This window comes from Setaria viridis, chromosome 8 (assembly GCF_005286985.2).
Source record: "Setaria viridis chromosome 8, Setaria_viridis_v4.0, whole genome shotgun sequence".
In the NCBI taxonomy this organism is placed as follows: Eukaryota; Viridiplantae; Streptophyta; class Magnoliopsida; order Poales; family Poaceae; genus Setaria; species Setaria viridis.
In genome coordinates, this window is record NC_048270.2 from 12,684,986 (window position 1) to 12,710,178 (window position 25,193).

The following is a 25,193-nucleotide window of genomic DNA, read 5'->3' on the forward strand; positions in this document are numbered from 1 at the left end:
TAAAACATGAGTACACAGCTTGTGTTACTATTGCCCTGGCTCTGTTCATGCCTATGGCAACACGATGAGCTTTATACTTATTAATTAGAGAGAACACCAAAAACAAAATAATAGCATGAGATTTGGTCTAATGAACGTGAAGCTAGTCTCTCCCTAATCACGTCGCGAGAGGTTCAATGATTTTGCGAAGGGCTAATATAATCGATTGTATGAAATATGATTGAAAGATGATAACATGTACCACGGCATACATCATGTCTCATATTGTGGACCCAACTGACATGCAAAGAATATTCCAAGAGAAAACTTGTCGTCACTAACCGCCGGAGGGGCTCTGTCTCCTTTTTCACATGTCTGTGGTACTTATCAATATCTCCACCACTGGCCAGTCCACTTCTCTCTCACTCAACCACTGGCAATCATAATGCGCATCTGCTTTACTACTCGGTTCCAACTGAGCTCGATCTTTCTGCTCGACCAGCACAGCAGCAGCAGGGCAGTTACCCCTGATTACCAGGTTTGCTCCTTGATCTTTCACATGTTCTATATCATCATTCTGAAAGCAGGCCTCAGCAAAAATTGAATCTTCACCCAACTGCAGTTATCTTGACTAGATGCGTACGCTGTTTTGATCCCAGAAAAACTGTTCTGCCTTCTGCCTACTCTTCTCCCGTAACAAAATTTCCCTATGATTCGTCTAAGACCTTGTTTAGTTATGATGAGGATTAAAGAGGTTGCATCCCCTTCGAGCCCCTGGAGAAGGGGATTTACTGAACAAACTGCAAGGCAGAAGGTCTTTGCACCTTCAGAAACAATAGCAAACACAGAAAGTTAGCCATTCTTTCGCCCACGGTTTCCATCTGTCTCAACAAAAGAAATCAACAGTTATTTCCTCCACACTTTTCATGTCTAGAGGGCCTACTACCTCAACTGTGTTTTTCACCTTACCGTGGGAACCTCCAACAACACTACTCAACAAAAATCTCCGAACTTCGATTTCATTCCTATCATATAATTGGTTTTTCCTAATAAGATAGCTGTTCTGAAGTAGATATGGACAGTGCCGCAAGGATATATGATATGTACGAGACGATGCTGGAGAATATACTGAAGGATCCAAGTGAACCAGCAGTGTCTCTGCCACTGGAATTCTTGAAAGCCATCACAGATAATTTCTCCAATGACCGTATAATCGGTAGGGGTGGCTTTGGAGAGGTTTACAAGGTACTCCCTCCATCCCAAATTACTATTCGTTTTGACTTTTCTACATACTCTCTTCATTCCTAATTATATATATACACACACAACTGGGGAAGTGACCTTTACTACCAGCCCCAACCCACATTTAGTACCAGTCCCCAACCCACATTTAGTACCGGTTTTGCAACCAGTACAGCTAAGTCGGTACAAAAGTAAGTTCTTTAGTACCGGATCAAATAACCAGTACTAAAGAGTTCGTACTAGTACCGCACCAATCGGTACTAGTCTATTTTTCACTAAAAAGTAAAGAAAAAAAATGTTGATTGTTAGAAGGCTCGAGTGCACACATGATATGCGCGTGCGCGGTACGTGGGATTCAAACCCATGACCTCAAGCCTCGCGCAAACCTTTCTTACCACCTCACGGACATGTGATGGAGTTAGATATGCCTTTTCTTTTGAAGTAGCCAAGGAGAGACCTTTAGTACCGAGTCATAACATCACCCGGTATTGAATGATACATTTTAGTATTGAGTGGTCTTATGGCCCGGTATTGAAAGGCTTCTAGGGACTTCCAATTTGGACCTAGTACTAGTGCTAACATTAGTATCGGATAAAAATTCACCGGTACTTAAAGCATACCATGAAACGAAATGTCATATTTCTAGTAGTGACACACACTATGTCTAGATAGCTAAATTTTTTAAAATTTTAGATACAAAAGTGATGTATCTAAAATTTCTCATTTAGAAAAGCTAAAATAAATAGTAATTTGGTATGGAGGGAGTATATGATATGTATAAGATCCTTATCTTATTCATTTTTCCTTTTGAGCAATTCTTCCACTTTTTACAGCAGTAATTAATTAAGGCTCACGTGCGTGTTTACTTTTGAAGGGGATTCTACGGAGCGGGAAAGTAATTGCAGTAAAGAAGATATATGATAGGTATCACGTTCACAAGGACAACTCTTTGGACGAGCTCAGCAATGTTTTGGGGATCATGCACCCAAATGTGGTACAGCTCATAGGTTATTGTGCTGAGACTAAGATGGATACAATGACACACGACGGTGGGAAGCTGATTGTGGCGGAAATACGCTCACGGTTGCTCTGATTGTGGCCTCTCGCGCCCTCCTTTGTCCCCAAGTCTTCTTAGGTTCCCTTAAATCTTATTTTCGCTTGCATGTGGGCCTAGCTCGTCAGTAGCTTCAGGATGAGATTGATCTTCAATAGCTTTCCAAATCTCCGTTTGATCCTCTTTGATTCCTATTTGATCGTGAATGACTCTTGCCATATCTTCACAAACTTAGTCTTTAAGTAATCTTGGAGGAGTGCTTGCCAAAAATGAGCTTCTAAGGAGGCTAGAAGACCCCTGGGCAATCAACTTGGGCTTCACCAGGCCGATCGGATTGGGATTTTTTTGAGCATGCTGGCCTTCGTCTTTGACAGGTTCGTTGCTCGTTCGGGACTTTATCCAAAAATATACTTTTAGATCCAATTTCCTGCAAACACGGAATGTCCTCCAAAATATAATGCATATGCGAAACTAGGATGATTTCAGGTACCAAGTGGCGGGTTAGTATAAAAATATGTCTGAAAACACCATTTAAATGACACTAAAAGTATGTTAACGAGGGTCAATATGTAGCAAAGCACAGGTATTTATCTAGTCATTATATGGATAAGTGGTTTGATAAAGAGTTGAGTGGATGCAGTGGTAGAGAGTCTCCATTTCAGAGGAACCAGACTCTTTGTAGAATCTGAAAGGAATTTTCTAAGAGTAGGTTGTCTAGAAATTCTTTTACACCTGGACCACACTTTGTGCGGAAGTTTTCGCACTGGTGCGCCCGCTTTTAGATAAGTGGTTTGTTCCTTTACGTGCAACAATATATTCCTTTACTTAGTCAAGGAAACTCTGTCTCATGAAAGGGTTACATTTTACAATGTAGAGCAAATTTCACATTGGACTATATACTAGTGCACGTGATGCACTTTGAACATTTAGTTGATACAGTCTAAGCACTGAGTAAGACCAATCATAAGTGGGTAACAGATTCATCAAATATAACCACCACCTATTAATTCAACCTGAAAGGCTTACTTGTTTAGCTCATCGGTCGCATATGCTCATTACCGTTCTACGAAGATAGGATGTAGAAGCTACACCCATTGGGGAAAACATCTCCGAAACAGTAGACCTGGATGTGGATTGCCGTCTTACCAAGCTCACTTCGTCTTCATTAGTTCTTACCTGCTTCTAGCCGCTCTCAAGTAGCTAAAGCTGCTTCTCCCGTACCAGATATAACTTTTGGAAACCGAAGCAACTATAGTACTATGCTCATACAGTACCATGCCCCCCCTGCGAAACTAGAAACTCCATCGATTAAGCGCCACTGTTTAGTGACATTCAAGGTTCAATTAGTGTTACCGGCCCCTCCTAGCTCTCCGCTCAAGCTCCGCCACTGTTTAGAGGCCACTTCGGTAGTCTGTCCGTCTGTTAGTTCGTACCTCTGATAATTCACACAGGCTTTGTGTGCCTTCACCGCCTCTAAGAAAACACAGCATACACTTGATTTGTGCGTTTTGTGCCGGCGTCTTCGAGATGTCGCCGCCACTCCCTTCTCACTTCAGTTGCATGCAGTACCAGTACCAGCAAAGTAGATGCGCGGCTGCTCATAAAAATTCTCTGAACAGATGCATGATTATCCGATAGCATGTGCTAGGTTCACTCAACTATGTGTAAGGGGGTGTTTGGATACCAGGTGCTAAACTTTAGCAGGGTCACATCGGATGTTGGGATACTAATTAGAAGGACAAAATATGAGCTAATTATAAAACTAATGGCACAAATGGAGTCTAATTTGCGAGACAAATCTATTGAGGCTAATTAATCCATCATTAGTAAATGGTTACTGTAGCACCACATTGTCAAATCTTGGATTAATTAGGCTTAATAGATTCGTCTCATGAATTAGACTCCATCTATGTAATTAGTTATGTAATTAGATTATGTTTAATACTTCTAATTAGTATCAAACATCCAATGTGATAGGTGCTAAAGTTTAACCGGTTATCCACCTAGGACAGAAAACATTGGATCATTGGAGGAATCTGGTGAGAGACCGCATGACGCTGCCTCAAAAGCCGCATTAGGTTGTCGATTCCCTTGAGCCCTTTCAGAGTGAAAAGGACCGTGCGATGGGGCTACATAAACAATGTGGACCATTACCTAATCTTTATTCTAGACAATCCTTTCACTCCATCAGCCAGTTACGTTCGTTGGGCGGCAAAATTGTATGCGTCATCTCTTTGAAAAACCATTATGTCCACGTTAACATAAATAAGTTTCAACGTTTTGTATGACCACTTGCTGAACCACCATAAAGGCCGTTTAGTTGTTGAAGTTGGAGCAGGTATCCAAACCAAATTTTGAGTCACGCTCCAGGTTGTCATGCGTCACGCTCCTGTGCTCTACGGTAGCCGTCACCTGGCGTCGCAGCAGGGCGCGGTATTAAACGCGTGGCCCCATCTCACCCCAGCTGCATTTGGGTCATTTTTATTAGGACCAGACCGGAGCATGAACCTCTCTGGACCTCGGTCCACGGTTTGCTCAGTTCAACCGGTTGGGCTGTCGATTTAGCATGGTTCGAATACAAAAGATTCTATATCCGAACCGCCTACATGCTCATAGTCTTGCAATAGAATTCTCCCCTCCGAAGGTGAGGTCGAGGGTTCAAATCCCTACATTGTTTTATTTGTAGGATGGCTGTTACAATTGCTGCTCAAAGTTATCTTGGAAATTATACAAGCCTAAGGGTTTCTATTTGCATCATGTGCCCCGATGTTTTTTTATTTGCTGCTCTTGACGTGCAACGGATAGTTTACTCCATGGATGTTCCACACGGCTAATTGTTTGGTCCATCGCATGGCTTACAGTGTTTTTTTAAAAAAATATTGCTTCTCCATCCGCTCTTCTCAAACAATGTTTTGTTCAGACAAAAGCATTGCTTCTCCATCCGCTCTTATGAAAATATCTAAAGAACGACCTTCAAATTCTCTACTTGGCCAAATAGGCTGTCTTCCTTATATCCTTACGCTGCAACAATACCGAAAATCGCAACCAAATGTTCCCCGAAAGTGGTCTGCATAAAAGAAATGATTAATATGTGGTTTCAAATAACTTGCCTTGATTATCTCTCCTTGATTTACGTCGCCAACTGTGGTAATCTGAGTTTGTTGTGATTCTCAGATCACATTTGATCCTCATTTATCTACTTTTATCCATATTAATTTTTCTAAAATACAGCTGGCCAAAATAAAAAGGAGAAAAGGAAACTAAATTTAATGATCGATGACCTAGATAAAAAAAGCCGAAAATAGAACTCTCTCTGATCAGGAAATAAACGTGAAATATTACCTCAATGAACGATTCATTCAGTCATTGAGGGAAGAGGAAATTAGATAGTATGAAAGAGCCAAGACTAAAGATCTCTTGGAAGGAGATGATAATACTCAATACTTCCACTTGATTGCTAATGGTAAACATAAAAAACAGCACATCTTCAAATTAGAATAAGAAGATGGCGTAATAGTGGGCCTTTCGAGTCTCTCTGTCTCCCTTTTCACATGTCTGTGGTACTTATCAATATCTCCACCACTGGCCAGTCCCCTTCTCTCTCACTCAACCACTGGCAATCATACAAGCGCATCTGCTTTACTACTCGGTTCCAGCTGAGCTCGATCTTTCTGCTCGACCAGCACAGCAGCAGCAGGGCAGTTACCCCTGATTACCAGGTTTGGTCCTAAATCTTTCACATGTTCTATATCATCATTCTGAAAACAGGCCTCAGTGAAAATTGAATCTTCACCCAACTGCAGTTATCTTGACTAGATGCGTACGCTGTTTTGATCCCAGAAAAACTGTTCTGCCTACTCTTCTCCCGTAACAAAATTTCCTTATGATTCGTCTAAGACCTTGCTTAGTTTTGATGAGGATTAAAGAGGTTGCATCCCCTTCGAGCCCCTGGAGAAGGGGATTTACTGAACAAACTGTAAGGCAGACGGTCTTTGGACCTTCAGAAACAATAGCAAACACAGAAAGTTACCCATTCTTTCGCCCACGGTTTCCATCTGTCTCAACAAAAGAAATCAACAGTTATTTCCTCCACAGTTTTCATGTCTAGAGTGCCTACTACCTCAACTGTGTTTTTCACCTTACCGTGGGAAACTCCAACAACACTACTCAACCAAAATCTCCGAACTTCGATTTCATTCCAATCAAATATAATTGGTTTTTCCTAATAAAGATAGCTTTTCTGATGTAGGTATGGACAGTGCCGCAAGGATATATGATATGTACGAGACGATGCTGGAGAATATACTGAAGGATCCAAGTGAACCAGCAGCGTCTCTGCCACAGGATTTCTTGAAAGCCATCACAGATAATTTCTCCAATGACCGTATAATCGGTAGGGGTGGCTTTGGAGAGGTTTACAAGGTATTCCGTCCATCCCAAATTACTATTCGGTTTGACTTTCCTAGATACTCCCTCCATTCCAAATTATATATATATATACAGCTAGGGAAGTGACCTTTAGTACCGGATCAAATAACCGGTACTAAAATGTTCGTATTAGTACCGGTTGGTGTTACGAACACCAACCGGTACTAGTCTATTTTTCACTAAAAACTAAAAAAAAAATTTGATGACTGCCAGGAGGCTCGCGCACACATATGATATGCGCGTGCGCAGTATATGGGATTGGAACCCACGACCTCAAGCCTCGCGCAAGCCTTCCTTATCACCTCACCTATAGAGTACATGTGATGGAGTTAGATATACTTTCCTTTTGAAGAGGCTTTTAGTACCGAGTCATAAGATCATCCGTTACTGAAAGATACATGGTGCCTTTGGTTCTCAAACTCTACTGGCCTCACCACACCTTACCTCAATGGCATGAGCAACGAGGAGCTCGCCTGAGCAGGCGAGCCAATTTTGCTCTCCCATATAAGCAAGCTAAAACTCGCCCACACAGACTTCGAGGTGCCTAGGCAAGAAAATCAAACCTCTACGCTCATCCTCTATCCTTGCTCGGTGAGGTAACACAGTGCTCAGCGAAGCGAAGGAACCAAACATACCCTTAGTATCGAGTGGTGTTATGATCCGGTACCCCCAGTTTGGATCTGATACTAGTGCTAACTTTATCATCGGATAAAAATGCATCGGTAAGCATGGGACGAAAGGTCATATTTCCAGTAGTGACACACACTATGTCAAGATAGCTAAAATTTCTAAAATTTTAGATACAAAAAGTGATGTATCTAAAATTTCTCATTTAAAAAAGCTAAAATAAATAGTAATGTGGTATGGAGGGAGTATATGATATGTATAAGATCCTTATTCATTTTTTCTTTTGGGCAATTCTTCCACTTTTTACAGCAGTAATTAATCAAGGCTAAAGTGCGTATTTACTTTTGAAGGGAATTCTACGGAGCGGGAAAAAAATTGCAGTAAAGAAGATATATGATAGGTATCACGTTCACAAGGACAACTCTTTGGACGAGCTCAGCAATGTTTTGGGGATCATGCACCCAAATGTGGTACAGCTCATAGGTTACTGTGCTGAGACTAAGATGGATACAATGACACACGACGGTGGGAAGCTGATTGTGGCGGAAATACGCTCACGGTTGCTCTGCTTCGAGTATATTAGCAACGGAGGCCTCGACATGTATATTTCCAGTTAAATACTCCCTCACATTCCTGTTATAACCCTCTACTAGTTACTTTGCCACTCTTTTAAAACATTTGGGGTATCCATAATTAACTTTGAGTTACATTTAATTACCAGCACATTTCATGATTTATTTATACTTCAGTTCTCCTTGATCATTGCAGTGAATGCGTAAGACCAACATAATTTTTAGTAGTCATTGGTCAACAGCTCAATTATCTGCACAAGTCTAGGTCTGTTTACTTGTTCTATGAGAGGGAGTAGAGTACGAATTAAACATTATTCTTTGACACACCCCACTAACAAAATGGTACTGTTAGGTTACAACAACTACAAACTTTCTTGCTTACCAAAATATTTCCACAGAAGAATATATGGACCTTGGCTGGGACGAGATATACAAGATAATTAAGGGGATTTGTAGTGGCTTGAATGCCCTTCACGAGGAAAACATTGTTCATCTGGACCTTAAGCCACAGAATATATTGATGGATGGTAACATGATGCCCAAAATTGTCGATTTTGGCTTGGCAAGGCTCTTGGGCGAAAATAAATCAAAAATATACACTGAGAGGGCGACAGGAACAACGTAAGGCCCCTATCTTGCAACAACTCTCTTGTTTTTACTATCTTCATGGACTCATTATGCTTTCAGTGTCTCAAAACAATAATTTTTTTCTACAGCGGATACATGGCACCGGAATATTTTAATGGTGGCAAAATCTCTACCAAGGCAGATATATTTAGTTTGGGTGTTATAATGATTGAGTTAATGACAGGTAGCAGGAATTATCCCCGGAGCGTGCCACCTTATTATTCCTACACCTCGTATGGGAATACACTCGATACTACCCAAGCACAGCTAGAGGAATTCTCCGGGACTGTAAGCTGAGTTCATTACGGTTTAATTGGGTACTTGTATGCTCTCTGTACGTAGGCTCGATCACCTATCCAACTGTGCAGGTGCTTGAAAAATGGAAGAAAATATTTCAAAAAACACTGAAGGATGCATCACTCGTTGAAGTTTCTACCAATCAATTGAAGCAATTGATTGCTATAGCCCTAAAATGTGTGGACAGTGACCTAAATAAAAGACCTAATGCAGCAGATATACTTCAAATTTTTTCTCGTAATGAAGCAGGACAGAGCTTATGCGATCCATGTTGCAAATATAGCCAGGTATAATCTCTCATCCAGCATTGCAATCATGATCAGATGAAAAGCAATGACGAGGGAGGTTTCCGATCAACATATACCATCACGTTGCATTGGAAAACGGCACAAAATTTATAGGAGTTAAACAAAACTAGACTCCAACATATTTTAGGTCGTCTACTAAAATTTTACCTTTATATCATTTGTAAATGCGATCAAGAGATACCCTATGTCCAATAAAAAAGAACATTCTACGTAACTAAATACAAATACAATAGTGACTTTATTGCGTCCTGTTGAATGCAGGTTAGAGATCTCGTCAGCGTGCAGCCCACCGAACTCAAAATCCACATGGCAGATCCAAACAAGTTGTACCGCTCGTCATGCTTGCTGCACCTAAACAATAACACACTTGGACATGTCGCCTTCAGGATCCTGTCCAATACTCTAGCGCGGCACTTCATTTGGCCGTCATTTGGTTTCGTTCCTCCCGGGTGCAGGTACACTGTTGCTGTCACAATGCGCTACCAGCAAAATCCACCGCCCAGCGAAGACCTGGTTTTTACACTGGAGAGCACCAGAGCGAGTGATCAGGAAATAAAGAACGTTATTTCAAGGCATTTAATTTATGACCACGATGATTTCTTTGCGAAAGCTAAAGATAAGGGCCGTCAGGTTCACGAGGAAAAATTAACTCCTGTTTACTCAAATAATGAGGTGAGTTTCCTGAAAAAAACAAAGAGTTTGTGATAACTAAACGATACTTTTAGTACTTATTATAGCTCCTGTTTATGAATTGCAAAACACTATATACTTTTTCTGTACAATGCATGGTCCAACACACAGACCCTCACACACGCAGTCATTTCGTGCAAATGGGGGCACACACAACTTACTCATAAAAGAGAACATAGACATGCAAAGAATATTTAGAAATGTTTATGGGCGTAAACTTATGCAAAAACCTTGACCATACGTCAACCTTTTTCTGAATGTCGTTAATTTTTTGTATACAATCACATATTTTACTTTTCATGTACCACATGTATATTTTATAGAAAACATTAACTTGTTCATAGTTGTACCCTTGCCTCCATATCTTACAATTACTATAAGGTATTCCTTTAATTTTGATCCTTGGTGTTAATCTTTACAAAACCAGATAAAAAAATGTAAACGCTAGAAATTCTCAAAAGTCAGAAGTATATAAGCATCAATTCTACTTTCTAAAAAATTATCTACCTCTCTCATTATAATATAGTTTAAGGTAACCCCTCAATTTATCTATAGATTACACACCTATCTATTATAAAAATATTTGAATAAATTACGCCCTCCGTACCAAACATTTTAGTCCAACAATTAAGTACTAAAATGTTCAAACAGATACACAAAATTGTTAAATGAGTGTATATATAGTCACATGTACTCCACGTAGATGCATTTTGCTACCGTGACATGTGACGTTGACGGTTTTATGTATGCAACATCCTATCTATGCTCCTTTTTTTTTTTGAAACGAGTCCTCCCCCCATTTCCATTGCTGGCAACCGAAATAACAGAGTACTTGGGTACAAATGGCAAGAAAATGGAGTGCAGAAGAAACAGAAAAAGCTCCAGGACCACCTATCCTGATTCAATCTAAGCGCCCAGGCAGGGGGGTCTGCATATCGATTACAGATTCTTAAAGCAAGCACCAATTACATGTCGGGGCTCCACCAAGGTTCTACAGCCCCTCTTTTTATTTAAGTTTTAACCATTCATGCAGCTCTTGTTTTTTTTTGAAAGAATAGGTCGGTGAAAAGATAAAAAATAAAATGAAACTTCGACGATAATCCAATGATGATTGATATATTCTTTGAAAGAATAGGTCGGTGAAAAGATAAAAAAGAAAATGAAACTTCGTCTAGCATAGCATCTTCCATTGACGATGTACAGCCCACAAACGCCTCCAAAGCAGCACAGGAGCAAACATTTATGCACGAGTACCAACTTTATATTCAGCAAATGTGTCTGTGCATACGCTTTGTTTATAATGCAGGAAACAATATGAATAATTGCTAAAAAGTAGGTACCCAAATGTTTGAACTTAGGACCGAGTTAAAATGCAGAAACAGAACTTTAGTATTGCAAGTCAATTGAAAATCACTGGATTAAAACCCAATAAAAATTACGGTTACATGATATATCGACTCAGTCTTAATTACATAAACAAAATTGAAAATGAAGTTTGAATTATGGTTCAGACTAAAGTGGAATTCTTGTGAAACCAAAGAGCACCGAATCCTATCTAATAAATTTTTTCAGTGAAAGAGCTACTCTTTTCACCGATGTCACCCATTGGCAAAGTTTTACTTTTTTATCGTTTCACCTGTACGTCTATTCTTTCAAACAAACAAGAGCTGCATGCATGGTTAAAACTTAGATGAGAAGTGGGGGATAAATAAAGGGGCAAATGCATAAAACCTTCCATGCCATATGTTATGGTAGCAAAATACATCTACTGCACACTTAGCTACTTTTAGGACCAGAGTGATACAATCATACAAGTTGCGGTATGATTGGTGCATTTTACACAAAATTTAAAGTAACCCCACTAATCTTTGCTTGAACCGTGCCTGTGTAATTGAGAATAATAATTTAAATTGATCCTATAATTTTGCATCTAATTACGATCACTTGTTTGTCAATTGTGATGAAGATAGTTTGGCCGGTTATATTTAGCCGAAAACTCATAGTGTAGGAGCATAACATATATATGATGACATGGGTGCTCTAACAAGTGGTATCATAACCTGTGGTGAGGAGGGTTGGAAATTAATTGAAAATTTATTGTAGGAAAGCACAATACATGAGCTTGGACGTTAGCCATCAAGCTGAACATTCAGTTTGAGTTGGGCTCATATCCATGATTTATTGCTGCCCTAGTTGAGCTGGATACAAAGTTGTTGGTCTTGGTGGGACGTGGGATGTCAAAATAGATTGGAACCTGTCCACACTATAACAGATATAACCTTAGCGCTTGATGGTACCCACATATAGGGTGACTATTTCTACAGTCATTGTGAACCACGCTCTATATATCTTGAGCAATATACTGACTTTGCTTGACTTTCCTTCTTACATGTCAACTTCAAGCTTGAAATCGAGGTGCGTAATTTCCATCTGTGTTATTGCTTAGGTTTATCGTGTATCTGTACCATTATTTCAGAAATAACATGCCTTTTTTTTCCTTATCACTGGATCAGATAGTACCCCTCGAAATGTCTGATAATTATATGATGGATTCCATAGACGCGCATCCAACGGAGCCATGGTGAGACAATAGGTTCTCTATAGGGAGAAGCTAATTTTGATGTGTTTTTTTTCTTTTTTGCTCATAACAACTAAAAATGATGCTGGTATTTGCATTGAGTCTCTCCTTGCATGATACTGCAGGATTCTGATCATTCGTAGGTCAATTATCATCTGGGACTACAACACGCAGGCAAGCGACTTCTCTCAGTAATCAGTAAATAGTTGTGCAGTATGTGGTCCGATACATAAATGCATTGTTTGAACATGGTCAATAGGAGACGGCCATGCACATGGTGGGATTTTTGAATTAGACTATTAGAGGTGGAATTTGTTTAGATCTCTGTGGCAGAATCAACATACACTATGTCAGAACGATTCATTGGAGACTTGCCTCAACCTTTATCAGAGACGAGTTTAATTTTTTCATTGTCCAATGTGAACACATTCGTCTCCGATAAAAGTCTCATCTCTAATGATGAATTCAAAACAAAAAATGGGACATAAAAAAACAACAGGAAATTGGCTTCTAGCTAAAAACATTTAAACTAAAGTGAGCAGCACATGGAGAATGTGTATGCTTCTAGTTACAAAAAAATGCAGTGTAGATATTCTTTGAACAAGTTCAGATGATCTTACATTAACAATCAAAAACTTGCAACTAGACCCAGAATAACAAGATGAAAATGAAAAGCAGCCTCTGATAACTCGCTACAATAGCCTTAGACAGCGTCCCTCCTATTAACTCTAAGTATAGCGCCACTGTCAGTGTGCAACTAGGTAAAACCAACAGTGCTGAGTACTACATAATCTAGTTCATATGCGCGAGAGCGCAGAGTCCTCATCACTGATTTCGCTCCTAAGCGATATTGTACCAACACTATGGAAACAAACTTCATCTGGGCCAGACCAGATCTTGCAGCTCTTTAGTTTGTCCAGCAGTGGGCATCAGGGCATAGACACTAAGCTGGTTACACTCATGAGCAATGATGCAACTAGGTAGTTTGCTGACTCCTCAACTACTAGCCTGTGGCTTCGCAATAAGGGGAGGAATGCTGTGTCAATAAAATGCAAGAATATCCAGACTTGCTGTATCAATGCAAGAGTAGCAATAGACATATCACAAATAGAAAAGATTGCTACAGAGCTCATCATACGTGTGGCGCCAAAACCTCATTCATGCCAGTGCACATGCTGGCACGACAAAGACTATGCGAATTTGCATTTGTATTCGTGCCAATATCGAAACAGGCACGAATACTCTATTATACTTGCTAGTGTACAATTAGTGGAGGGGCTTTGGAGGCGGAGTGAAGGTGGGGCATGGGCTGGACGCGGCAGCAGCAGAAGAGGAGTATGAGGAAGCAGTGCGGGGTGATGGAGGAGAAGCCGGCACGAATACTCTATTATACTTGGTGTACAATTGGTCGAGTGGTAGAAGAGGAGGAGCGAAGGAGGAGGATCGGGGTGGATGTGGCAGTGGCGGAAGAGGAGTAGGAGGAAGCAGAGGAGAGGACGGAGGAGGAGCGGAGGGGCCGGTAGTGGTGGAGGTGAGGAACGGATGAGGTGGCGGCGACAAAGTGTAGGGGGAGGAAGAGAAGGAGGAATGGGGACTGGGTTAGACTAAGAGCGGCGGCATTACTATTAAATACGGCTAGGACTATACATGCCGGTGCATATTAGAACCGTCACATATATGTACGTGTCAGGGTGGCCCTTCTGCTGCATCATTGCAGGGCATGGGCCCCCTCCTGCTTGCAGATCTGAGGGAAGGTAGGATGGGACTGCATTTGTATCACCCTTAGGGTGATTGATCTCCATTACCACTAGTGGGTGTTGATTATCTATAGATTACTTCTTGTGTCATCAATCCATAAGTTTTCTCTGCTAACCTATTTGATTGAGTTTTCTATTTGCATCAACCTATTGATCCATCAACAGCTCCATGGCTACAGATATCACCGCCTCGTCTTCGATCTCTCAGGGGTGTTGTTGACACGACTGTGTGCTCTGAGCCAATCTAGGTGCCCGCATACCCAGTCATGGTCACACTGGATTATTATCCTTGGAGTGTTGTCCATGACCACAAGCCGTCCCAGCCCTGAGAGGTAGCAACATTATGCTAATAGAGCTAGAGATATTCCAAGACATCCAGATTTCAGACACACTCCCTCCATGAGCAGGCTATTCCTTTTTCCTGTCTCCTACACCACTATCTTCCTCCTTGTATCAGGTTGACAGCCTTTACTTCACAGGCACGGGCTCTTGTTCATGAAACTCCAGGGCAACTTTCTTGAGCGCCTCTTCACCTTCCTCCGGCAGCTTCTATTCATATCTTTTTTTTTGGTCTAGACATACCCAATAACTGATAAAAGAGTAAACCAGGCAAACGACTTCAGTTGGCAATCAAATTCATTTGTTGTCAAAACAAACGTTATTTCTAGACTGTGAACGGGCCCAGCAGATGGCTGCTAATCCAACCATGTGAAATTTGCCCCCGTTTAGGATAACATAATTAAATGGTTGGCCTACAAGTTGCCTCAAAACATGCTTACTAGTGAAGCTTCAAACATATTTGGCTAGTGGGCACTCAAGCATCAGGTTTACAATGCATTTCCCTCCTATGTGCAAATGCATATTTGAAATGGATATATAAATTAAATATGTAATGTTCGACTAACATACGTATTCCTAAGATATGAACACAATGTTCAGATTGGTTCTCCAATTATGATTCATATATAGTCTGTTCGTGGTTACTGTTTCTAGTATATGGTTGTTGATCTGTTATAAAATATGATGCTAACTTTTTTAAAAAAAAGTTGTATTAGATTTGAACAAATTGACCACACACCTCTTTTATAGAAATATGGAGAAAACGTTCATATATTACATTTGCCATAGTCAGTTCCACTTTGGAAAGATATGCATTCATGTGTGTATTTTGATTCATGGTATGCTATATTTTTTTTGTGTAGGAGATGGCACACCTCCCACCTCGCGGAGAGCAAAAACAGGTGTCTCAGCTTTCCGGCAGATTTGGTGGTTCAAACAAACCTTTAGTTGCAAAGTTTATTGCACAAAAGAATTGGATAGTAGTCGGATGTTCAGTTGGTTACATAAAAGTGTACAAATATTGCAAGCAGGCTTTATTTTCTGAAATAAAGAGCTTTAAAGCTCATGAATATGGTGACATAAGCTCTTTGGAACTCCATCAAACTGGGCCTTATGTGCTATCGGCAGTTGAAAATAGGAATGGAAGACGTGCGTCCGTGTGGGACAACCCAATGGACAAGATAAAGATGTGGGACTGGGAGAACGGCTGGAAATTGATTTGCACATTTAACACAGAAAAGTATACATATCAAATCAAATTTAACCCAATGGACGTAAATATGTTTGCTACTATTTCTGGTGGGGTAAAGGTAGAACAATGCTTTGGTTTCTCACACTGCACTGAGCGCTTTGGTAAAAAAAAATGCTTAATGTGCATATTTTTGAATATATATTCTTTTTTTTGGTCACAATATAGGTCTGGAATACCTGTTCTCCAGATTCTGTATCCGAATTACGTCGGACTCATCCGGCATGTTTGGATTTCTTTTCACGAGATGGCGCACCGCACATGATTTTTGCCGAACAGTCCAATAGGAGGAAGCCCACGGTAAGGCACCTGGATTCATTGAGTAACAGTTGCAACTTCGTCGTCCATACAAAATATTTGTGTAATTAATGCATTTCTTTTCGCTGAATCAGATATGGGATTGCCAGAACATGAAGTGTGTTTCAACGCTGAAAGAGCATTTAGCTGATGTTACTGTGGTATTTTCCCATCCTGAACTTCCAGTACTCGTGACAGGATCAGATGACGGGACAATTCGTCTATGGAACTCTAGTACTTTCAGGTACGCACCTAGGCCTCCTTCCTACTAGCCTACAAGTTGTATTCGTGTACAGGCCTCTCTAGAAATATTAGTAGTGGCTACAAACTGACCCAGCAATCAGAGCGGACAGTAGTCCCATATATTTTGCAAAGAATTTGGACGATGAATAACTTTGAAGGCGAACTGCTTGATTTCGTTTACTTTTCCATGTTCTGTCTAGATCAATGCCCTAGGAGCTGCGCATATATACCTCCCTTGTGACATGAGGTCATACATGCAAATCACCAAGTTGCATCCTCTAATTAATGGTCAAGGCCCATACATGCATGATATATATACTGATATATTCCTAGCGATAGTACAGTGACAGATGCAATCACCAAGTTGCATCCACACTTTTGTCTTTTGCTTCTTATTGTTTACCGTCCGTGCAACCTTGGTTGCCCTGTTCTTCGTTTGTAATGGTATCTATCTGGGCTATCCATGTACTACAGACATGCGTGTTACAGTCTAGATACGGTGACGATCATCCTCCTGCCAAAACTAGCTTGGCAAGAATGACCGTCAGGATCTGCGCCTCCTCTGTGGCCAATTTCTTTAGCAGACACTGACACACAGGTGGTGGTGAATTCTACTTCTACCTGCCACGCTTCAATTTGGCTTTGACAACGGTGCCTCTTCATTAAGATCCATTTCATAATAACTGCTTGTACTGCAACAATGGAAACAGGCTATTCACTCAAGTATAAGTAGATTGCATATTGACTGCCTGAAAGTGCATATCCTTTTAGGTTGAATTTGTTTTTGCATAGAATTCAATATGGCATTTAGAGCAAGAATTGAAGTCTCAAGCTCGATCTACCCACGGTTTCCACAGCCATCTCCTTCTTCGACCATGACCGTGCATTCTATCACATAAACTTGCAATATGATCATCATGCCGGCTGCCTCCATGCTGGCACCTTCATATATACAAGGTGGTTCCCATGTGTTGGTGCGGGAACTTTAAAGTATGTGGTAGTAAGTTGGCTGAGTATCGAGACCGTACAAACTAAGATAGATGCCACGCCCTTCATTATAATTTTGCCTCTATTTTTTTCACCCATCTCACGGTAAACGCATAGATGGACAAGTGCGAAATATTGGGTTTCACGCTGATATAAAAAGAACATTTCTAATGGCAGTTCATAACCCCTTTCTACTGAAATAATGTAGAACCATTGTTCGCATTTTAACTAGAGTTTTAGAATGATTGCAAAAAATAAGAGCCGTCCATCCTGAGAAATCTAACAATGGAAATTGGAAATAAAGGAAGTACCTTGAAATACCTAAAGAGAAGTACAAGAAATTGGTGGGACTAAATACCAAAAATAGTCCTTAAATTTATTTTTTAATTATTTTTTGGATCAGATGGTGGAAACAAAGGAAGTACCTTGAAATACCTAAAGAGAAATACAAGAAAGTACCAAATTGGTGGGACCAAGTACAAAAAATAATCCTTGAATTTATTTTTTAATTATTTTTTGATCAGATGGTGGAAATAAAAGACCGATGTGTACGTAAAAGAGCTCTTTCTCTTTTTAACTAACATAGTTTGCACCTTATTAGGCCCTTAAACCATATTGTACTAATCGCATCTAGGCCCATGAACTCTCTAAGTGAGCATCTGCATTCTTATACTTTCCATATGTTTCAACTCTAACTTAGAGTCGAACGCATCAGAAGTATAAGAATGTGTGCTTCTCGCTTAAAGAGTTTATGGACCCCAACAAGGCTACATACATCACAAGATAATATATACTCCAACAATAATCCATTTTACATCACAACCTCATCACAATTTTTATTTGTTCATGAATGTTCCTCGCATTCCTAAAGCATACGTTGATGCCAACGACAAAGCTTATCATGCTCAGTTATCTCCATGCACAATTAATGAAAAGATTGTCCATGTCCTTTTGAATTTTCTCGATGCCTTCACCAATGAGTGATGACGAGGACGTTGGGATGTACGGATGCAATGAAAAAAAGAGCTAAAACAGTTAAAATACTAGTGAAATAGAGAAAAAATTCCAGAAAGGATCTTCTATGATGACTTATCCTTGGGTTCATTATTCTGTACCTCCTGGTTTGTCTAGGGAACTTGTAAACACATTACCCCAAAAGGATGGTGCCAGGGTATTGTTTGTGGCACATCAATCAAATTAATAATATGCATAGAATCTGTATGTTTGTATTAGTAGCACCCTTTGTTATTAATATTGAAGTAGGAGTACTAGGAGTGCCTAATTACCCGTTTGAAATTTTTGCCAACCATATTGTTTGGTCTCACCAGATCATGTATACCCTTCTGTCTCCACGTACCATTTGAAATCCTTAATCCATTGGTCAGATGATTTCTGCTTATTTGATTGAACAACACGGTTTCAGCAAAATAATGTCTGCTTCCTACTCTTTCAGTCTTCTGGGTGTACTAAACTGTGGCCTCCGCAATGTAGTGGCTATAACAAGTTTGAAGGGGTCAAGAAGGTATATGTATCTAGAAGCTTGTGTCGAGGTTTTAACTACTGGGGCATATTGCTTCGATCCTTGCCACTGCTGCACATATTTGTTTTCTTGTTACATTGATTGATATATACGAGAAACATGTCTAACACGAAATATGTTTAAACGGTGTAGGATTGCTATCTTACATTTTGGTGGATTGGCAATTGCTGAAATTGACACTGAGCAATCGGTTGCTATAGTATGAGGCAGACCATTCGAGTCGGAGACAAGCTTGACTGTATAAAGACATCTATATTTTACACTGTCTACTCGTGCAATTTCTGGGTTGTTTGCAGATTTGGCTTCAGTGCTTGTTTATCGTTGCTCCCATGTTCACTATTTGAGCATCATGCATCTAATTAAATTATGTCGATAAGACCTATTCTATACTTTTTTTCAACCCACGCATGTGATGGGGAGTCATTACGTACACAAATTTCCGTGTCTATGATTTGAGTTGTAAATTTTTATGTGCGGCTATTTTGTGTCTCTGATGCATGGTAAAATGTGTCTGCAGTTAACTTTACGTAGTACTGATTAAGACGTGCTGGTTTAGCCGTCAGGCATACTTTTTTTTTTATCTCCGGGAGCCATCATTAGGCACCTTGTATATGCTTACATTTTTGAAAATTGGTATATGCTTATATTAGTCCCGTGATTTTTAGTGCAAACCAAGAGACTGGAAAAGAAAAATTAAAAATTGAACAGTATCTGTTGTTGTGTTAGGCTAGCTACTTTTTTGGGAAGAGATGATTAAGATTTTTTATTTTGAAAGATAATTAAGATGTTTCAGAACATTTATTGAAACCGGTGAATTGAAATTGAAGTTGAATGATCCCTGGACATGTTCTTTGGTCACTTTCCATGTTGAAACGGAAATGTGTAATGCCAGTTTCCCACTCCAGATTCCTCTTATTGATTTTGTTTACATGTTTTCCTTATCTCTTGTAGCAAATGACTTGTGGTCGATATATTTTTTTTGGACCCTGAGTTTTGTTTTGGTTCCTTTACTCCGACAAATAGGGAAATATGTTGCATTGTTTAACTAGGAACAAGACCTTTCCGGCTGCACGCCTGCACACAGCTTAAAATTAATGACGGTGCCCTTTCTCAAACGAATGGTGTCGTAACCAAGTATAATAAGGATGATGGACTTTGTCCAAAAAAGGAAAAAAAGGAAAGAAAACGACAACAAGAGAATATGAGGAATTGAGTGTGGCTAAGACTGATTGATGTGCTAATACACCAATTACACACCGAGGCATGACCAGTTCTTTTGCAGTCTATCTCAAGGAGCCATTCTAAAGTTTGATCAATGGCTTGCATTGCAGTGGCATTACTCGTGTAACTAATAGTGCAACTCGGAGGATACCCGGAGCAGCTCCTCCAAGTAATCAGCGCCGAGTCGAGGTCCTCGAGCTCCACCATGCCGTAGTAGGGACACGGCGATACCTCCTCGCGCTGCGGAAGCAGCCATGTCCATGCCTGACGCGCCGGACAATCCAGAGAAATGAACCATCGCCGGCTGCCGCTGCGTCTTTAGACTTTTGCTTGTGGGAGAGAGCTTGCTCCTGCGCGTGCGCTTGGAGTGGCGGCGCTTCAGCGCCAGCACAGAGGAGCCGGCCCCCGCGCTGCCGGCGAGCGCGAGCGGCCCCAGCGACTCCCACACGCGCTCGACGGGGAAGTTGAGGACGGCGGCGGCGCCGCGCGCGGAGAAGGCGGCCTGGTCGTAGGCGAGCGCGGCGGCCTCGGGGGTATCGAAGGTGCCGAGCCACACGCGGGCGCCCTTGCGCGTGGAGTCGCGGATCTCGGCGGCAAACTTGCCCCACGGCCGCTTGCTCACCCCGATGAAGGACTCCGGCCGCCGCTTCACGGCCGTCGAGGCTTTCTGCCACAGTTGTTCGCTGCTCATGGTCGCTGACACCATTTCCACATCCGACGAAGAGGCTGGGGACGAGGAAGAGAACGAGTCGGAGCTCTCGTCGTCGGCCTCCATTTGGAGGAGAGCGTTGAGCTGCATATGTACAATTCGTCGCCGTCGGCCGTGTCGAAGGGTAGCGGTAGGAATAGTCGGAGGAGCTGCAATGTACGAGCTCCATTTCAATGGATGGTGAATGTGCAAGATCCTGGTGCTGCAAATTCAGGAGTTAGAAGAAGATGCTGGCATGGTTAAGCACGGGGGGTTTGTAGCCTTGTCGATTTTATTTTAGTTGTCCTTTTTCTAAGCTTCAGCTTCCCGTTCTAGTGGACTGGACTGGATTAGTTGGGTGGCTTGAATTGACTTGTCTAGCAGATCGAATGTGGAGCAAAACGGAATGGACTGCCCACATAACAATGACACCCCGCTGACGTTCAGAAAAAAATTGCATGCAGGATCCTGCAAACGGACGCTGCTGCGGGACGACGGGCGGATGAAAGACGCGTGGCCTTTGTCCAAATTGAACGCGCGCGCACTAAGCCAGCGGAAGAGGCACGGAGACGGCCGAGCCAGCCTTGGACGCGCGCGAGCCGCCGGTGGAGATAGCGCACGCGAGCCGCCTGATCGAGATAGCGGCTCGACTTGATTTCCAGCGCACGAGAGCTGCAGCTCCTCTCGGCTGTCACATATCGTAGCAGCGGCAATCACCTCGTTCAGTTAGCAGATTCTCACAATCACATCAACATTCAGCTCACACTTATATATGTAGTATTCCAGAAGACTAAATAAGTTACATGGTACCAACTGACATAATACAAATTAAAATAAAATTCTGTGTAAGATAGCAAGGTTACATGTTTTCTTTATTTAGCATTCCACCAAAATTTAATTTCTTAACAGCTGGCTAGAATGTGGTAGCTCGATGAACTCCAAGTAAGAGATTTGTATATCCTCCTTGGATATAAGGAGCACCCACGGTAGAAGAATCTCTATACATATTAAATTATGATATTACGGCATTAGCATATCACCTTGGATCAATGGAGCAACCATGGACGAAGATTCTCTATACACATTATTTGCAGAGTTTGGCATCGTACTGTTAACATCGATGCTACCATCATTAAGATCCTGTACCACAGAATATGAAACTGCCAATAAATAGTTGCATATAAGGAAATCAAATATGAAAAGTGGATATAGTCCAACACATATGATTTATGATAAATTGATCTAGATCAGCACCTTCGTATACTTCGTATCTATTTTCTACTGCAGTTGTTGAATTTGGTCCTATATTCAAACATATCAAGTTAACTACTGGCATATAATAGATAAAAACATGTAGAAATGATATGATTAGAAATGATATGATTAGTACCTTTCTTTTTACCACTTTTCTATTTCTTCCCTTTATTCTTTTCAAGGGAGATGGTCCCTCTCTTTGGGCCTTTTATCACCCGAGGAATTCTAAATAATCTTTTACCTCTCAACGTGTCTGTAACATAGTTAGTTGAAACTAGAGGGACCTCACTGGCTTTCTGTTCCATCCTGCTTAGAGAATTATCTGCTTCCAAGTCCAACTTATCTATGGCATTCTCCAAATCAACAAGAAGTTCTTTGGACAGTGAACACTTCAATGCAATGGATGTCTCCTTTCGCGCAATACGTGCAGCATGCATTTTCAAGTTTTCCTTCTCAGATCCTTGTTTCTCAATATAGAATTCTCTCTTTGCATATTTTATCCATCTGTTCAATATGTATTGAGATGGCAACAAGAAAACATCGTTTGCATTGAAGACTTTGAGGGCATGTTTGCACGATAGACTTATACGTGGATATCATATTTCATTAATTTGTATTATAAATTATACTATTGCAATAAAACTTTTTATACATATCTATGGATTCGTATTTTCTGCAAGCACATGTAATGGTAATATCTGCTTTGTTGAACACAACCGTTGCTCCATAAGTAGAGTACATATGTGTAACCATATATGTCAAAATCGACCCCTCAGTGTGTAACAATTTACAATAGAATGAAAATTGTTCATTAAATTCTTCCTGAAACTCTTTATACATCCTGCTTGTATATGACTCGGGCGTGGTTTTCAAAAGTGGTATGTGTGCAACTGGGCTCTTTCGACGTGATTGGAAATCTTCATCCAAGTTATTGTTACGAAGACTAGCAGAAACCTTGTCACATTCTTCAAGTAGTTTCGAAATACCTAGTTTCCTATGAAATCTTTTCTTGAATACGTTATTCATACCTTCGTTTCTTTGAGTGGAGTTCATATCAGCTGTAAATGAGTCACAGTACACAGCAGCCCACTTTGTCCTCAAATCATATAGGTTTAACATCCATTCATTATCCTTAAGGTTGTACTCACACAACAATTCATCCTACTTCTTGTTGAAGTCAAACTCAGATCTATTTTCATAGACACATCCCTTAAAATCAGGAAGAAACTTCTCTGGATGCTGCTAGATTACATGACTGAGATGTTTAGCAGCATTTAGATAAATATGCCACAAACAAAGATGATGGCTTGTGTTTTGGAATACATAAGCAATTGCACCTACCTTGGCCGCATCTTGATCGGTGAAAATAGTGCTGGGATGTTTGCCTGACATTGCTGTTAAAAGGTTTCAAATAGCCAAACAAATAATTCAATGGTCTCATTAAACAATAATGCAGCCTAAAAAATTATAGTCTACTTGTGATGGTTGGTTCCGAGGAGCGAGCAAAAGGCATTTCAAACTTATTAGTCTGAAACGTGGTGTCAAAAGACACAACATCACCAAAACATGTGTAATCAATTATAGATTGACCATCTACCCAAAAGAAGTTAGCCACCCTGCCATCTTCATCATCTATTTGAATGGCATAAAAAAATGTTGCATCCTCTGCTTATTTTTTAAGTATTCCAACAATGTTTGTGCATCATTGGATTCTAAGTATTTTTTGCACTGCCGACTAATCTCATTGTTACAATCAGTCCATGAGAATGGCACTTTGTCAGCTCCTCCATAAAATTGCACCATAAACTCAAACACTTGGGCTGGCTTCATCCCGCCCTCCCTCATCTGGCCAATTAGCTTCTTGTCCGCTTTTTAAACACGTCATTGGGACCTAAGCTTCTGTCTTTTATTTGGACTTGCAAGGTAATGGTTGTGATCAAGCACAACCTTCTGCACTGCCCAAACCCCCTCCTTGCTGACACTAAACTGAATATGAGCATCGCAACCGGTCCTTGTAGTGTTCTTTGATGACTCAATTTGTCGATGACCTTGACTACTGCAAACTATATATTTGAGATAGATACTACTATCTCTTCGACGCTTTGTGTCGCTCTTTCTAATACTGAACCCAACCTTGCCTGCATAGGTGTTGTACATTTCATAAGCTTCCTCCTCGGATTCAAAAGACATTCCAACTTTAGGAACGATGAATTTTTTCTGTAACTTCGTCAACCACCTGTTGTACAATGAGTCGAGAATTAAAGGTGGTTTACAACAATACAAAATAATATTAGTATCACTTGAATTTGTTGTTCATGTTGCTTCAATTACCTCATCTTGCCCCTGATCACTGCTACTGGAGCCATGAAGCACGGGTGCGATGCCTTGCCCCGTCGGCTGGGTAGTCAATGGCGCCTGCCTGATCACCTCCAGACCTGATGATGCCTCGCCTCTAGACCTGACGACGCCTCGCCTACGCGGCTTAGCATGTCGCCACCAGCATTTCTTCCCCCGGCAAGCCCAAGAAACATGCACGCCTTGCATTCGGCAAATCAGATTCCGTCACAGCCCAATCGAGAAAAAGAAGGAGAAAAGAAACAAAGCCAGATCGCAATCGCCAGCGGAATCACTTGCCTGAACACGCGAGATCAGGATTCAAGGATGAGGACGAATCGAAACCCCCGGCGCGAGGTCGACCCCTCAGTCCCTTCCTCTCCTCAGTCCTCACACCGTTCTTGTGATCTGGGGAATCTCTTTCAAGATCACGGCGAGTCAAGGTGAGGTGCCATGCCGATCGCCTCTCAAACCCTAGGCTAAGATATGTGAGCCGCTATCTCAACCAGGCGGCTCGCGTGCGCAATCTCCACCGGCAGCTCGCACGCATCCAAGGCTGTCTCTTCCGTCTCCGTGCCTCTTCCGCTGGCTCAGTGCGCGCGTTTGGTTTGGAAAAAGGCCACGCGTCTTTCATCTGCCGTCGTCCTGCAGCAGCGCCGTTTGCAGGACTCCTGCATGCAATTTTTGCCTAGCCACTAATAGCAGATTCTGTACTTCCTTCCTGGAAGCAGCAAGCATGCATCACTCTGGTGTCTGGACATAACCAACTGAGCTGCCTTGCTCAAATTTACTGGAAAAATTGATACAGTGCAAACTACTCCCACCATTTCCTAAAAAAATACAACCATAGTTTTTTCAGACAGATTATGTGCTGTTGGCAAA

The 25,193-nt window shown here is 41.2% G+C and overlaps 2 protein-coding genes across 2 annotated transcripts; one reads left to right on the forward strand and one right to left on the reverse strand.

Moving 5' to 3' along the window:
* Positions 1-356: 356 nt before the first annotated feature.
* On the forward strand, positions 357-19,340 carry LOC117866880 (uncharacterized). The gene is made up of 17 exons (XM_072290241.1): positions 357-517; positions 1,052-1,224; positions 2,096-2,307; positions 6,511-6,697; positions 7,681-7,942; positions 8,301-8,523; positions 8,619-8,817; positions 8,898-9,113; positions 9,396-9,806; positions 12,228-12,239; positions 12,338-12,405; positions 12,528-12,576; positions 15,362-15,808; positions 15,916-16,047; positions 16,140-16,288; positions 18,728-18,796; positions 18,947-19,340. The coding sequence occupies exons 2-17, from the start codon at positions 1,054-1,056 to the stop codon at positions 19,017-19,019; spliced, it is 2,880 nt and encodes a 959-aa protein (XP_072146342.1). The 5' UTR covers positions 357-517; positions 1,052-1,053; the 3' UTR covers positions 19,020-19,340.
* Positions 19,341-20,162: 822 nt separating this feature from the next.
* Positions 20,163-20,810, reverse strand: LOC117834314 (uncharacterized). Its single transcript, XM_072290242.1, has one exon. The coding sequence runs from the start codon at positions 20,808-20,810 to the stop codon at positions 20,163-20,165; it is 648 nt and encodes a 215-aa protein (XP_072146343.1).
* Positions 20,811-25,193: the final 4,383 nt, after the last annotated feature.